Source organism: Sceloporus occidentalis, unplaced genomic scaffold (assembly GCF_023333645.1).
Source record: "Sceloporus occidentalis isolate IW3139 unplaced genomic scaffold, rSceOcc1.0.p SCAF_1, whole genome shotgun sequence".
NCBI lineage: Eukaryota > Metazoa > Chordata > Lepidosauria > Squamata > Phrynosomatidae > Sceloporus > Sceloporus occidentalis.
This window is the reverse complement of record NW_028316981.1, coordinates 13,181,849-13,198,554: the sequence shown is the minus strand read 5'-3', so window position 1 is coordinate 13,198,554 and position 16,706 is coordinate 13,181,849. Positions and strand designations below refer to the sequence as shown.

The following is a 16,706-nucleotide window of genomic DNA, read 5'->3' as shown; positions in this document are numbered from 1 at the left end:
CACCACTGAAATGGCATTAACTTGCTTGCTACCCCTCACTGCAGAATACTGCCACAATCCTACCTAGGAAAGCTGCCTGCTTCACAGTGCGTGACTCTATTCCACCTCCCTTTTTATTTTCGAACCTGGAAGACACCCAATGCATCGGCTGCTACCGCACTGTGCAAGGGAGTCCGTCCCCACTGGTCACGGGCATTGACATCAGCTCCAGAGGCCAGAAGTCGACGGGCAGCATCCGCACGGGAGAAGCGAGCGGCTAAGTGAAGAGGTGTTTCTCCAGAGGTGTGGGTTTGCCGGTCTGTCCAGGATCCCTCCACTTCCAAGCCAGGAGAATGGGCCAATGGTGTCAAGCCACAAACTAGAAAGATAAAAAGGCCATGAAGGAAAGTGGGCAGCTGGAGAAGAAGAGTCGGAAAAAGCTGCACTCCCAGTACTGCTGCTTGTGAAAGTGACAGAACAAAAAACTGGAAAGCATGTATTCACAGTAGAAAAATGAAAAGAGATAAAGTCCCATGTAAATAGCCATTTCTTCCAGGATGAAAATTTGGAAATGCAATGTTTAATATCAAATTTCTGGATTAAATGGATGTAGGATAATAATTTTGTTTTAACTGATTGTATCAGCTAGACAGGACAGAGATGAGCAACTTGGGGGACTGGTTTCATCATATACCCTCTCACTGGTTTTCTTTGGTGAAACCATTTATTTAAAAATCTATAAATATGAACCTTCCTTCATATGAACCTTTCCTTCTTTCCTTCTTTTTAATACTCTGAGGGTCCACTTTGATTGAGTGCAGACTGCAGCTCTAGAAATTTTTGATAATAGGTGTGTGTGTGTGTGTGTGAGAGAGAGAGAGAGAGAGAGAGAGAGAGATACTGTTTCATAGACTGGTCCCCCCATCTGTTTTCCTAGCAGAGCACTCAATGGAAGCTGGGAAGACACCAATGAGGAGGCAGTGTTGGCAAGCAGGAGACAAAGCAACAGTGGACATTGTAAAAATCCACCTAGATAGAAACTTTAGCTCTGAAAAAGAGGACATGTTTGGGAAAAGTACCTCTAGACTTAAAATACATTACAACTCCTGCATCTGTGGGGTCAGTACCCGTGGTTTCACTTATTCATATCTGAAAAAATATGTTCTTGGTAGGCATTTTCTAGGTCCTCCAGCATGATTCTATGGTATGCTTCCTGTGGATGTTGACTATAGAGTCACGCTGGATTATGTAGAAATGCCTAGAGAGGGGTTCTCTCTAGGATTCTCTAGTTCCTTCAGTGCAGCTCTATGGTCAGTTTCCACTGGAAGTCATTCATTTCAATAGGCTTCACTATTATCGGTAGTTTTGTGTTTCTATAGTAAATCTGGGAGCATATTCCCTGTACACTTTCCCCTCCGTTTTCACGGACTTGAGATCTGCAGTTTTGGTTATTTGCGGAAGGGCAACCTCCATTAAAGTTAATGGCATGCCCCCACTTGGTGCATGTGCATGGCCTTGCGCAAGAGCATATTTGCAGATTTCCAAATTCACCTGGGGGGGGGGGGTTGGAACAGATCCCCCACAAATTCAGAGGGAGAACTGTAGTTACAATGGTATATCAAATAGCTCCTGCTGCCTGTCTATCTGTCTTTCTCTCTCTTCCTTGGAGCGAGAGCCTGGGACCTAGGGTTGCTTGAAACTTTGGCTTTCCAGGATGTTGCTAGATTTGTTTGTATCAGTGGGTGGGATCTCTCTTCATTGGTCTTTCTACTAAAGGGACTGGGCTTCCTGTCCTACCAACCACTTCCCTGAGAGACAGACATCTCTCTTTACCTGGTTCTCGATTTTTCACATTCTTTGGCTTGGTGTCGTGTGCCTGCGTTGGCATGCTGAACTGTAGCTGCTTCTTAGGCTTAGGCTGGCTCTGATCTGAGACTGAAATGTAATCAGGATCATCCTGCAAAAAAGAGGCCGTTCTTTAATAAAAGTAATCCTAGTGGTGGGAAACTAACATTTCATCCCTACACCATCTCTTCTTTCAGCACAAATTTTCTTTTCTCTTCTTTTCCTTTCCTTTTCTATATTTTATTTATATTTCAGCTTTCTTCCAAGCAAGGTGTCTTACAATCTATTAGAACATCTCAATAAAAACACACTAAGACTGCATCCACACTGCAAAAATAATCCAGTTTGACATCACTGACAGAGAAGAATAAATATCTCACAAAAACTACAAATCCCAAAAGAATCTATCACATTGAGCCATGGCAATGTAGCTTGCGTCCATTGTTCCGTGTTCTAGTCTCTGGAGCAGCAGAAAACAAGCTTCCTCGATCTTCAATGTGACACCCCTTCAGATGCTTACACAGGGCTACTATATCACTTCTTAACTGTCTCTCCTCCAGGCTAAACATACCCAGCTCCCTAAGTCTTTCCTCATAAGACATAGTTTCCAGACCCTTCACCATTTTGGTGGCCCCCCTCTGGACACACTTCAACCCATCAACTTCCTTTTTGAATTGTGGTGCCCAGAACTGGACATAGCGTAGGGGTTATGTAATTTAACTCTGCCAGTTAGGGCTGCCAGTCCAAGTCCATCCTAGACCTTCAGTTTTAAGAGACAAAACCTGACATCTAGAGGTGATCTGTGTTGATGTTATTAAACCTTATGCACTAAAGATCAACTGCAGTTGCCTACCTCCTTGGTGAGATAGGATAAGGAGCATATAATCAAGCCTACTTGCTTCTAGCCAGAAATTGGATGCAGAGTGGAGGGTGAGCCTTGGCAACAAAACAACTGGGAGGGAAGGAAAATCTAAACAAGAAAATAAATAGGCCTCCTTCCTGCCCAAAATCTTTGCAAGCTACATCAACAAATAAATTAGGGCTTTGCGGCATCACCAGGTGCAATCCAAACTCCCTGCACCCCCTTAGTGACACCCCTGAGCTAGTACTCTTCTAGGTGAGCTGGATATTTGCACAGAGTCTTCTCCTCTTGCCTGGAGTTGAGCCTACTGAAACTGGACCATCTGTATCCTCATCTTCCATCTGGAGATAAGCCATACAAACAAACAAACAAAAAACCCCACAAAGGCCCTTATCACACGGAAGTTTTTGCAGCTCTGATCTGCGGGTCCAACGATGTGAATTCATGCGATAACGTGATGTATTATCACACGTGATTCCTTTCTATGGCAGCTCCTTCCATGGCGCTTCCGCAGTGAATTCAAAGTGACTCCTCATTTTGGTGAATTCGGTAAAAAGTGAATTCACAAAATTCGCATCCAAGCTCACTTCGATTTCACTCCGAATTGGTTTGGGGTGGAATGCAGCTTTGCATCCGTCCTGGTATATCCCCCCAAACCTCCAGGGTCCCACATTTCCCATGATGCCATGCTGCAATTTTGCCCCATTTGCTTCCGGTACGCCCCCCCCCCCCCGCTTCCATTGCTGCTGAGGGGAAATGCGGTTGTTTCCAATGCTGCTGGGGAAAGGGCAGAGAGCTACTGCGGAATGAATGTATTCACATTTTAACATGGACAGGAGACATGCTGGCGAGGAGAGGGAAAGCAGCTGTTTCCAGTGTCGCTGGGCAAGGCTGCTTGTGTGGCTGGAAAAAAACGGACCATATCTCCCAGAAAAAGAGTGTTAGTTTTGGTGCCAAAAGGGACCATATCTCCCAGAAAAAGAGTACTAGTTTGGGTGCCAAAAGGGACCATATCTCCCAGAAAAAGAGTACTGGTTTGGGTGCCAAAATGGACTCTAAAGCCCATAGAACCTGAAGCTGTCATTCACGTGAAAGTGGAACTAGGAAGTGGCCCCTTCGTCACCCTGGAAGTGCAAAGGTTCATGATGTGTTCAGATCCCCACTGAGCATGCGCAAGGGTCCCAATTCCAATAGTTGAATCTGCATGGTATGCAGCAGTGTAGTAATACAATTTGCACTCACTCCGCTTTGCGTGAATCCGCATCAATTCCCCTTCGATTCTGAAGGGCAAGGGAAGGGCAACCAGGTGTGATAAAACATGTGCATTATAACGTGAATTCACATAGCTGAACCAGGAGTCACGCCGGATCTGAGCTGCAAAAACCTCTCTGTGACAAACACCAAAGATTCAGGGATCTGGCAAATCTATCCCTAATGGGCATTTTCTCTATGCTGAACTGATGTGCCCAATAATTTAAAACATCCATTCAACACACCCCATTCAGGAAAAAAGCCAGCACTTCAATTTCAACCCCGTTAGTTAGTGAAGGTCTGCCTGAATAAAAAAAGTCTCTGGCTGCTGACGGAAAGAGAATCTATGTTAAGCATTCATTAGGGTACCTCTTTGGTGTCCAGTGGTCCATCAAAATGGGAACTGGAAAACATATCAGGCTCCTCTACAAATTCAATCTCCTGTTTCCTTGGCCTGTGTCAGAGACGAAGATGAAAGAGGTTGGGAGAATTGTCAACATACGATAGAAGAGTTCTTTAATGCATAGGAGGAGGACCAGTCAGAGACATTTTGCTGCCTGAGGTAGAAAATCAAATAGTATCTCTTCTCCCTAAGGATTTTCTATATGATTAAAATACTTCTTATTTCAGTTGATTAGAATACAGTTTTGTCACATGTGATTCACAGGACAAAAGGGGTGGGTGAAAAACTACTTAAAACTCCAGAGAAAAAGGCTTTGTGGTTTTTACTGGAATGTCTGGGGGTATCTACAGAATTGCCTTATTTTTTACCACTGATTACTAGTGGATGACACAAGTAAGCCAGATTTTCCCAGTCTCTCTAATCAGATCACCAAGTCTCCTTTTCCTTTCCTATTGCTCCTTAGAACAAACTTTCTCTTCCTTTCAAATGGTAAGATTGCTGTAAAGTAGTAAAAGCATCTTCTTGGTAGTAGCAACAGAGCTATGCAATGCATTCCACTGGGAACTTTATCCTGGCCCTATTTTTAAAATTATCATCATGATCATCTTGATCATCCTGCTTTTTGTCAAAATTGGGACTCAAAGAAGTTGACAATTTAAAAGAGCAATACAATTAAAAACTTACAAAAGCGAGCTTTAAAACAGAATTACACTATTACAGTATTAAAACATGCCACTCATTAAAAGAATAAAATGTATTTTAAAAAAGATAAAGGTGCTCTGAAACAGCATAATTAACAGTACAACACCCCAGCCAGTTCTTTAAAGACTTTCTGTTTGAAAAGCCTGTCTGAATAAAGATGTCTTGGAAGTTTATCGCACCTGTTTCCCCCCCCCCCCAATTATGGGCATGGGAAGGAGATGCTCGTGAGCGCACGCGACCGAGAAAAAACGGATTATATTGCATACCAAAGCATCCTCAAAAAGGCCTTATTCTGGAGCCCAGCACCAGGCTGTCCCCGTTCAGTGCTGAGGAGCACAATTTTTGTCTGACAGAAAACTTCTTGGTCGCGTACGCCCACAAGCATCCCCTTCCCGTGCCCCTAATAGGGGGAAAATGGGTGCAATAAACTTCTTAGCTTGCCAATGGAAGTACAAGGAGGGGGCCATTTTGGCCTCCCAGGAAAGCAAGTTCCAGAGTCTAGAAACAGCCACCAAGAAGGCCTCAGTTGCATCCCTACCAACCAACCATGCTTGCAATGATGGTGACACAGAAAGAATCCCGATGAGCTCAGACCTTGGCTAGCTCATACAGGGAAATATAGTCTACCAAATAGCCTACATTTGAATATCAGATTAAGACACTTTAATTTGTTTGGACAGTGTTGTAGTGGAATAAGGGCACTGGCTGAAACAGTGAGACCTTTTTATTAGTGGGAACAATGATGTCAACCTCTGCTCCGTCAGTTATCCCTGTTCCCTTTGAGTTTAGCTACAAACTTCACAGTGGCTGAGAAGGTGGGAGGATGGCTATTAACTAGTGCATTATTCTGCATTATCTCTATTATTATGCACAATATTTTGGAGTGGCCTGGGAATTAAGAGTCATTATATTTACAAAAGACCTGCTTTTGGTAAAAAGTAAAGGCGCTGAATTGCCTGCAGTATTATGGACTCCTGCCATGAGTCCTTGCAGTCCACCACCGTGCCCTTTCTATCACCCAAGAGTTTAATCTCTTTGCAAAATTATGGTAAGAATACACTGTTGTTGTTGTTGTGTGCCTTCAAGTTATTTCTGACTTATGGTGCCCTAAGGCAAACCTATTGTGGGGTTCCCTTGGCAAGTTTCTTCAGAGCGGGTTTGCAATTACCTTCCCCTGAGGCTGAGAAAGTGTGACTTGCTCAGTGTCCCCCAGTGGACTTACACTGCCAAATTGGGATTCAGATCCTGGCCTCCAGAGTCGTAGCCCAATGCTCAAACCACTACACCATTAGACTGATTTTGCTCATTTTTAAAACTGAACCTTGAGTCATGTAAACATACAATTATTTTTAATTCAAAGATTGAGCTTTAAAAGCACAATAGCTACCAGCAGAGGTCTCCAGCCACAAGAAAAAGAGTTGTTCCTCTGTGTGTGTGTGTGTGTGTGTGTGTGTGTGCCTTCAAGTTGCCTGTGGACTTATAATGACCCCATGGATTTCATAGGGTTTCCTTAGGCAAGAAAGATGCAATGACAATGGTTTTGCTAGTCCCTTCCTCTGAAATATAGCCTAAGGCACCTAATATTCATTGGTATTTATCCATTTATACTTACTTTAGCCCAATAGCATCTTCTCCTACAGGTTCTCTACGACGACGACGCTTCTTGCCCTGGCGTGGAGAAAATCCAGGTGGGAACCAAAGTGAACCATGTTCCCGGTGTTGGGGCCGGCGGATCCTCCATACCCCAACAAAGATGACCAGTGCTATGACCAGAACTCCAGCCACCACGCCGTAGAGGAGGGGCCCAGAAAAATGGGGAACTGAAGTCTGTGAATCTGATGGTCAGAAGAAGTGAGATTGTGGAATATCAGTTTTACAGACTTTGGAAAACTACTTTTAACACTAGAGCTTTAGTAACTAGAAAGTTACTGTATATATTCATTATGTAAAGAGATCTTAAAGCACCTTTGAGACTAACTAAGGTGCGGGATAGACCGCCCCAAAAGGGTGGCCTGCTGGCCGCCTAATTCCTCCAGGGGAAGCCGCAGCTGCCAAACTGTACAGCTTCCCACCGGAGGAAAAACAACCCGGAAAAAACATTTTTTGCGCCGCAGGGTGGACATAAGCACTGTGCAGACGCTACGCAGTGCTTATGTCACAATGGCGGTGCCTGTGTACATGGGACGCCACGATTGTTACGCCGCTGCGCTGTGTTAGGGTTAGGAACTGTGTGGTTGCTGCACAGTCCCTAACCCTAAAATCAGCACCAGCATGGAGCATTTGGGCAGTCTGTAATGCACCTAAAAGAAAAAAGTTGGCAGCATGAGCTTTCGTAGACTTACTATATATACTCACGTATAAGTCTAGAAATTTAGACCCAAAAAGCCTGAGTGGACTTATCCACAGGTCAATGTATCTTTTAAATAAGAGTCAAGATACAATTAAATAAAAGAAGGAACCATTCCCTAGTGAAAAGCAAGAGTATATATAATCTGTCCTGGAATCACTGACCACCTCTATTCTCTCTCATCCATCCAGCCTTAAGAGTAAGCACAAAGAGTTATGTCTCCTAGAATTTTGTAAGTTCTTTGACATTGTTTTGCTTTGCTTTATCCTTTACATCCTTTGCTATATGCCCCTATGTATGTCTCCTGACTTATCCATGGGTCATAACGAAATCCATTATTTTGGTCCCAAAACTTGCCCTCAACATATACATAAGGTTGACTTATAGTCAAGTATATATGGTAAATATATGTCCATCTGAGGAAGAAGACTGAAGTCTACAAAAGCCCATGCTGCCAACTTCTTTCTTTCAGTTTGTCTCAAAGGTGCTACAAGCTCTCTCTGCATGCTGATTCTACAGACTAACACAGCTATAGCTTGGAATTCTATCTGTATACACTCATGTATAAGTCTAGAAATTTTAGTTTAAAAATTGACACAAAAACCACTGAGTCAACTTATCCATGGATCAATGTAAGTACTTTAACTCTTATAAAAAAAGGAGCCATTCCCTGGTGAAAGGAAAGACTGTAATCTCTCCTGGAAACACTGACCCCACTCTGCTCTCCTAACCACCCAGCCTTTAAGGTGAACACACATCGTTATGCCTGCTGGAATTTTGTAATTTCAAACTTTGGCATAGTTTTCCTTTGCTTTGTCCTTTACATCCCTTGTTAGATGCCCCTAGGTTTTACCCTGACTTGTCTATGGTTCATATCAAAAGCCATAATTCTGGTCCCAAAACCTGACCTCAGTTTATGCATGAGATCAATTTATAGGCAAGTATATACAGTACTTTGAAAACAGAAGGTCCCATAGGTGCTTATCTTGGTCTTTTTCTTGCGTCAGGTCCAGACATGACTTTATATTAAAGTGTTTGTGTCTTAATCTTCTTTCAGCGTACATATACATGGTTTCTAACTGTAGTAGCCTTTCAAGCTATTTTAACTTGTTGTGACATGTAATATGTTTTTATCTTGTTTAAGCTATTTCATTGTTTTAATCTGGAATTATTTTAAATCCACTGTTGCTGTACCTTCAAGGCATTTCTTATACATAGTTATTCTAAGGCAAACGCATCACAGGGTCTTCTTGGCAAGATGTGTTCAGAGGTGTTTACCATTGCCTTCCCCTAAGGCCGAAAGAGCAGGACTTGCTCAAGATCACCCAGTGGTTTTCCAGATCCGAGCAGGCATTTGAACCTTTGTTTCCAAAACTCAAACCACTACAAGTAACCATAAAGTGCCCACTATTTTATCTGTACATGTCTCTGAAAACCCACAATAAGGGGCAGTATAGATTGAGTCTCCATTATCTGAAATCCCCAAATGCTCCAAAATCCTAAACCTTTGGAGCTAGAACATAAGTAAGATGCTATGTACATTTTCAAGGCTGCAGGTGGAATGTGAGGCTGAAGATAAACATTAATAAATGACCAGGAGTGCTGGCACTACTGCCTTGAAGGCAGAAATGGATGACTGGGGGGCTCCTTGGAGATTTCCTATACAGTAATCAGGTCCCTTACATAAAATAAAATGGTGCAGAGAGACATGACAGATGTGATGCTGCAAAGAGATGTGGCTAGAGAGAGACATGAGAAGATTTCAAAAACTTGTTTTTAAAAATAATGCATGAAAAATAGTGAACTTTCCAATGACTGGGGTGGTAACTGGTAGCAAGGAAGAAGCATATCGCACACATTATTTTCCCTGTTATGAGAACAGGAAGGGGACTCTCGGGGCTGCGCATGACTAGGGAAAATGGATTTCATCGCACAGCAAATCATCCTCAAAATGGCCCTGTTCCATTCCGCGGTGCCAAGCTGTCCCCATTCAGTGCATTTTACTCGATCAGAAGTGCTGAATGGGGATGGCTTGGTGCCGTGGAACAGAATGGGGACATTTTGGGAATGATTTGCTGTGCAATAAAACCCATTTTTTGTTCCCCCCCCCCCCCCGATTGTACGCAGCCCCGAGAGTCCCCTTCCTGTTCCCATAATGGGGGAAATAATGTGTGTGATAAGCTTCGAAGGTGGTGGGATGGGATGGGATGGGATGCAGGCTGGGAGGAGACCAGAAGATGCCAAGCAATAGGACCCAGACAGATCAGCCTCGGCAGCAGCGGTGTATTACACATTGATGGGCAGCCCAAAATCCAAGTTGCTCTCTTCAGCCACATCTCTCTGCAGCCTACAAATGCTGAACAGTTTTATTTTATATAAGAGACCTGATTACTGTACAGCAATGGTTCTCAAACTGTGTGGCAGGACCTCCGGGGGGGGGGGGGGGGCAGGACCTCCAGGGTGGTACAAGACTTGGAAACTCTGCCCTCTCCTTGTCCTCCAGCTCTGTTTCCCAACACTTTTTCTCTCCTGGAGGGAAAGAGAAAGGCAAGGAAGACCTCTGCTAGAGGGAGCAGAAGAAAGAGGAGGAGAGCTATTTCCTTACAAAATGTTAAAATATGAATATAAATGAAGGTGTGAATGAAAATGTGCACACTAAACAAATAAAATATTTTAATTCATATACTATGTCAAATGGGGAGGTGGGGGTGCAGCATCTGCATGTAAATGTGCAGGAGGTCAGAAGGGCAAAAAATCTGAGAATGACTGCTCTATAGGAGATCTCCAAGGAGACTTCCAGCTAGCCTGCTTCTGCCTTCAGGGCAGCGACAGTGCTCTTGGTTGTTCGTTCACAAGGCAGAAGCTGACAGATGAGCAATATTCCAAAATCCAAAAATATACAAAAGCACTGCTGGTCCCAATTATTTCAGATAAGTGGGACTCAACCTGTATAGAAATATTGTAATAAATAAATAGTATTTAGCTTCAGACACAAATCTTCAACCCCCAAAGGGGTTAGTTATAGCTTTATAGTGCAATCCTAAAATGGCTGAGCCAACACCAACAAGTTTATCACATGGGAGGCAAGCATCCTTCTTCCATTATTAAACTGTGTTAATCATGCGATCGGGAATGAAGATCCCCACGTACTTATCCCGTTCTTCTCCCATCTATAAACAGCAACAGACACTTCATTTGGCATTAATGAAAACTCCTGTTAATACCAAATGACATGTTCATTACTGTTTATGGATGGGAGAAGAATGGGATACATGCACAGGGGGATGATAATCTTCCTCGCAATTGTGCGATTAACACAGCTTAATGATGGGAGAAGGACGCTTTCCTCCTCCGTGTGATAATCTAAATCTTCTGTAGCTATGTCAAATCCAAACCCTTCTCAGATTACGAATGTTAGAATTTACTTAGGACAACCCTGACCTGGGTCTAAATTTGTGCCAGTATTCTGGTTGAGTGTCTGGGCTGAGGAAGGTTTGGATCTGGCATAATTCAGCTGGAAAGAAAACACAGGCTTAATTTACAAATCTGATTCTCATGCCTGTATCTCTGAGGAAATTCCATTACTAGTGGAGAAAACAGCTAAATTGTAGACAACACCATATATACATTGGTCTGATGCTAGGAGGCTTTGTTTTCTGCACCTGACCTGAAATTTTACTCCCCCACTCAATATAATATACCATTTTCCACTGACTCAGTCCAGGCAGCTACCAATGGATATGGAATGAAGGATTCAAGAACTCCTTTAGCTGATAAGGCCCCCAAAATATTCAGGACAGATTCGGGGGATGTGGGACACAGGCCTGAGCATAAGGTCTTGTCCACAACCAGGAAGATGGTGAAACTGCAATAATAATAATAAAGAACAAGAAAAAGAGAGAGAGAGTTATTGGTATGGAATATGCAGTGGTTCCCCCCAAAAACAAAATAAATGCTTTTTTGCCTGTAGATACTGTAGCCATAAGATAGGTTTGTGTTAGGGTCTCCATAAGTGGGAAGACACAAGAACAAGAACAAGAACATTAGTGTAGCCACTAATGTTCTAAAGAATCTGGTGTGGGTCTCTAAAGAAAAAACCTGGGGCAAGAGAAATATTGGCAGGGTACAGACCGCCGATTTGCGGCGGTCTGCCGCCGCCGCCAGTAGGTCCGCGGGGGAGCCGGAGCCTTCAGACGGCCCGACTCCCGCGCGGACCGAAAAAGAAGCTCCAAAATGGAGCTTCTTTTACCGTCGCGTTTGAGACGTAGCGAGGCGCCAGGGGCGCGCTCGCTACGTCACAAGCGGCGCGACACGTACGGACGCTCAGCGTCCGATACGCAAAGATGGCGGCGCCCATGTGAAAGGGGCGCCGCCATCTTGTACGTATAGAATACGTACTAGGGTTAGGGGGGTGCGGAAGCACCGCCCCTTCCTAACCCTAGTACGTATTCTATACGTACTAAATGGCGGTGTGTATCCCGCCTCTATAACAACAACTTTCAACATAACACCCATCTTGAAGTATGGTAGGCAGAAAATATCTCTTATGTCACCTATAATTAAATGTGACTGGATTTTTCACTCGCTTAAATTACTGCCCTGAGTCCTGTTTTGATATTTGCCTGACCATCTGTGTACAGCAACTGTGCAGAGCAAGGATGGGGAACCGTAGAGCCTTATCACACTAGACAAATCCTGCACAGATATGGGATTTTAAAAGTAGGGAAAAAAAAACGTTTTCAGAAGTATTTGCATCAAAGAGCAATAACGCAAAAATAAAATGAATGGAAAGTTGGCAAAAACAAAACCTTTTTATTTTTGGAAGTTTGCGAAATTAAAAACGTGTCGTTTCCATCGACTTTCCATCCATTCGCTTTATTTTCCCGTTATTGCTCTTTGGAAGAAACGTCTTTTTTCTACTTTTAAATCCTGTTTCTGCTCGGGAATTTTTTAGTGTGATAAGATCTTTAGGCTCTGCAGATGACTTACAACTCAATTTAGCCAAGAGTGAGGGACTGTGGGAGTTGTGTACTCCAAAATATCTGGAAATCCAAATTTTGTCTTCTCCAGTTTTCTGTTTTAAGGCCTCAGGCCAAGACAAAGGCCTTCACTGTCAGGCAACCTCCCTTTATGACACTCAGAATCTGCCACCTAGGATAGCTGTCTTATTCTTCAAAACAGCAGCACAGGTGGTTCAGCCGGTTGAGACATGCTTGGGAGTCTGGAGGGCCATTCCACCCCATTTTGGGATCCTCTGGAGGGACGCATGCAATGCTTGTGGCTGCCATTTTGAGACAATGCTTCTTTTCTGGTCACCTTTCCGATTATTTGGGTATGGTATCATTTGTTTCAGTGTGGAGAGCCCCTCAAAATAGCATCGTAGAGCCCCATAAAACCTGATTGAATTTTTTCCCCCTCAACCAATGCAATTTTTAGGGCAGAGGGGTGCCTTTGGGGAAGCCAGTGGGGAGTCTCAAGGGTCACTGCATGTGGCTCATAGCCTACATGACTCCCACACTTCAGAATTAGAGTAGTTGTGTTAAGGAACTCATGCATAACAATTGCCACATGATACAGCAGTGGAACTGATTTGTGAAGAGGAAGAAAGGATGTGTGCCTTCAAGTCACCTGCAGACTTATGAATTTCATATGGTTTTCTTAGGCAAGGAGAAGTCAGAGATGGTTTTGCAGTTCCTTCCTCTAAAACAGAGCCTACAGCATCTGGCTGTATTCGTTGGTAGTCTTGTATCCATGTACTAACCAGGGGCTGACACTGTTTAGCTTCCATGATCAGATGAGATCTAGTGCCTTTGGACATTTAGGCATACAGTGCTCTTACCCAATGGTCCGTGCTGCAGAAGTCTTTTTCTGAGTCCAGTTACTCCTACTTCCAAGCTCTTCCTTCCCTGTGTAGGGATAAATTCGCTCTTTGCCCTCAGAATCCCGCTGAATCTGTAATGCCGCCTGTGTGGCAACTATTAGGGAATGAAGAAACTGAGGCAGGAATTCCCGTGGCATCAGGACCACCAGGCCCAAGATTGGTGCCTTCACGGGGACAGGATATGACAAGCAGTCTCCTCCATCCCAGCTGCAGGAAGCCACGTTGCACCCTCGGTCGCAGTGTCCGTCAGCAAAGCGGTCCTGGCAATATCGTGCATAAGACGGGCTGAAGGGAAAAGGTTCATGACACCATGTTACATGTTATGGAGCAGTGGATCTCAAGTGGTAGACCTCCAGGTGTTTTGGTCTTAAGATCCCCAAAGCCCCAACCAGTTTGAACAATCAGGGATTCTGGAAGCTAAATTCCAAAACACCTGAAAGACAAGAGGTGGAGAGCCACTGGCATGAAGAAAGCAAACAAAGAAGTTTATCACAGGGAGGATGAATTGGTAAAATCCCATGCAGAAACAGGATTTTAAAATCCAGGTGTTGTTTGTCAGATGCATTGGCATGAAAGAGAAATAATATGAACATAATCTGAATTGAAAGCTCCTTTGTACTTTCAGAATTTAGCAAAAGTAAAAAGGAGCTAGTTTTGACAACTTTGCATTCGGGTTATTTTTGCATTATTTGTCTTTCATGCTAATGTCATCTGAAAAACATGCTGCAAATGCGGGTTTTCCCCCCCAACTTTCTGTTCAGGTTAACCCTGAACGTTGTTTGAAAAACATCACACAAATGCATTTTTTTTCCAATTTTCTGTTCCTGTTAACCCCGAACATCATCTGAAAAACAACCCATGTGATAAACTCGAAAGAAGGATATTATTTTCCTTCTTCTCTAACACTGGAACACAGGGCAGTGGCATTACAGTATATGGGCAGGGCCTTAGGGTAGAAGTCTGGGACTCTGCTCAACAGACTGAGCAAGAAAAGCCAAACTAAGAGATAGATAGACAAATACAAAGACAGATCAAAGTGTACAAGAGCTGTCCTGCCTAAGCAGTGTGCTGAATTTTCTATAGGTTATTTTGTTGTGCTGTTTATTTTTTAATGTGGTTTAATTTTTTAAGCTCATTTTACATTTTTTTGGATAGTTTAATCACTTTTTAACTTCAGTGTTTTATAATTCTTCAGCTTTTTTTAATTTGTTGTAATCTACCTTAAATCCTGAACTGGGAAAAGGTTGGTTGCTAATAATAATAATAATAGTAATAATATGTGCATTTAAATATTTTTCATCATTTGAGCAGGGTGATAGAGACGACCAAGCTACTCTGGATAAAGACATAGAGAACTCAGTCTTGGGTGGTAGGGATGTTATTCTTCACAAAGCTTCTTTTTAAAAGTAGCAATTAATTTCAGCACTTTTCTTCTTGCTGTGAGAAAATATTTGAAAACTGTCCAGTTTTTTTTAAGGCTATTTGCAGTTCAGGACTTATTCTGTGCAAAATATGGCATGTGGTTGTTTTATGTAGAAAATAGCATTTTCTGTGAAGAAATAGCCTTTTCCTCATGGAAAATAATATTTCATCACAGAAATATTAATTAATATTAAATAATAAATATTAAACATTAATTTCTGCAAGGAAAATGCTGTTGAGTGCACCGAAAAACTGATTTTCTATGCACATCAGCCATGTGTAAATTTTATGTAGGAGAAATGCCCAAATACAGCATTTTGGCACAGAAAGTATCATTTTCCACACATAAATTCATATTTTTGCATTGTAATGGTGTTTTTCATGGGGAAAATGTGGTATCCTGCTGTGATGACTGGTCCTTCAGTCATCTGGGAACTTCTTCTGAATCATAAGGGGTTAATCTGGGAGGAGGAACATGCTAATGAGAGATGACATCACATGCTAATGAGCTGTGGCATCATAGCTGATGTAAGGTCTAACTGACCAATCAGAGAGTAGGACCGCGAGATTCAAGAACTTTCTATGGGAAATCTTTCAAAGGCCCTTTGCAGCCATGCGCTCCTTTGTCTCTCCCTTGATCCTCTCCTGAGGGGAGAACCAGAGGATGTCTCTTGGAGTCTGGGGGACACAGACTCGGGAATGCAGGTAGAGTTGGCAAGGAGCCAGCTCCCTGATTCCAAGAACTCAAAAGGACTACAAATCCCATCTTCCGTGAGTAGTTAGGAACGTGTTAGCTAGTGCATTTAGGCCTTTTGTTATTTTCAACAATGGCTTGTCTGGAATGAACTCTGTAACTATGTTCTTTGACCTGCAAGGCAAGGAGGCTTTGCAAGAGTGATATAAATTCTTTCTATCCTATTCTATCCCTTTTAAAAATAAACTTCTTTCTTAAAAAGCATCTGCTATCTCTCTGCTCCTATGCACGCGCCTTAACTCGGCTACTGGTTGTTCTGGGTTGGCAAGAAAGGAAACTAGATCTCTCTCTCTCTATTCCTCACAAGTCCCAGTGTGTGTGGGGAAGGGGTAGCTGTGGAGCTACTATAAAAACATAATTTATAGTTCATTCACTGGGTGGTGGCAGCGAAAAGTTCTTTTTTTAAAGGGATCCCCTGAGAGTAATAGTCACGCACAGGGCTTTGCCCTCAGGGATCATCACATGGTGGCAGCGGTGGGATGATTTCGGACTGTTGGAAACATTGCTTGCGGGGGGCAAGAGTGTATTCCGCTTTTGGAGATGAGATGGCTTTCAGTTTGATGCTCTGAAGAAGTTCTCTTCTCTCTTTCTCTCTATCTCTCCCCACACTCTCTCACTTGTGCTCTACTGACGAAGGGCTAAGGAGAAATAGTGCTGGCTCTTTCACTTGATGTTGCTCTGTTCTTTGCTCTGGGGTGAGGAGGCCTTTTCAAACTGAAAGAGGCTTGAGTTTTGCTTTTCTTTCCTGCTCTCTCTCCTTGGTGCTAGGAGGGGGTAGGGTCAGGTGGCTCCTCTTGCCTGTGTGGGTGTTTGAGCTGGTTGCAGAAAAGGGGGGTGGCTTCGCCCACAGCATCCCTGTAAACCTAACAGGCAGAGATCAAGCTTGCTAAAAAGCTGTGATCTGATCACTTTGCTAAAGGTGTGCTGGAGCCAAAGAATTTGCAAAGTCGCCAGTGATTGCTGTTTTCTATTCAAAACAACCACATGCAATTTTTGCACAGATTAAGTTCTGAACTGTGAAGATTCTCATCAGTCTGGCATTCTTCTCAGCAGGTTTCTCAACTCCCCCAAAACATGGGTGTGTTTTTAAACCAATTTTTGAATATTTTTAATATTATTTCAATCCTTCTGGGCAGTTTGTTCATCTTAATGGGCTCAGACAGCTATCTTTGCCAAGCCAGATGTATGTGTACACACACACCATAGTCATTCCCAGTGCTGGAGATAGCAATCTCACATGCCTTGAACTTATTAGCAATT

General features: G+C 43.1%; 1 protein-coding gene across 2 annotated transcripts in view; it reads right to left on the bottom strand.

The window, feature by feature from the left end:
• The window catches only part of NOTCH4 (notch receptor 4), a 56,056-nt gene that overhangs the window by 9,735 nt on the left and 29,615 nt on the right, over nt 1-16,706 (bottom strand). The window contains exons 18-23 of one of the 2 annotated variants that reach the window (XR_016279049.1): nt 13,229-13,555; nt 11,091-11,254; nt 6,655-6,877; nt 4,307-4,391; nt 1,813-1,936; nt 64-358 (exon numbers count right to left, since the gene is read on the bottom strand). Coding sequence is in view for 1 of the 2 variants with exons in the window: in XM_089502624.1 (XP_089358750.1) it covers nt 126-358; nt 1,813-1,936; nt 4,307-4,391; nt 6,655-6,877; nt 11,091-11,254; nt 13,229-13,555 (1,156 nt within the window). In the remaining variant the exon portion in view is untranslated. The remainder of the gene's footprint in view (nt 1-63; nt 359-1,812; nt 1,937-4,306; nt 4,392-6,654; nt 6,878-11,090; nt 11,255-13,228; nt 13,556-16,706) is intronic. The other variant, XM_089502624.1, reaches the window with a different exon arrangement.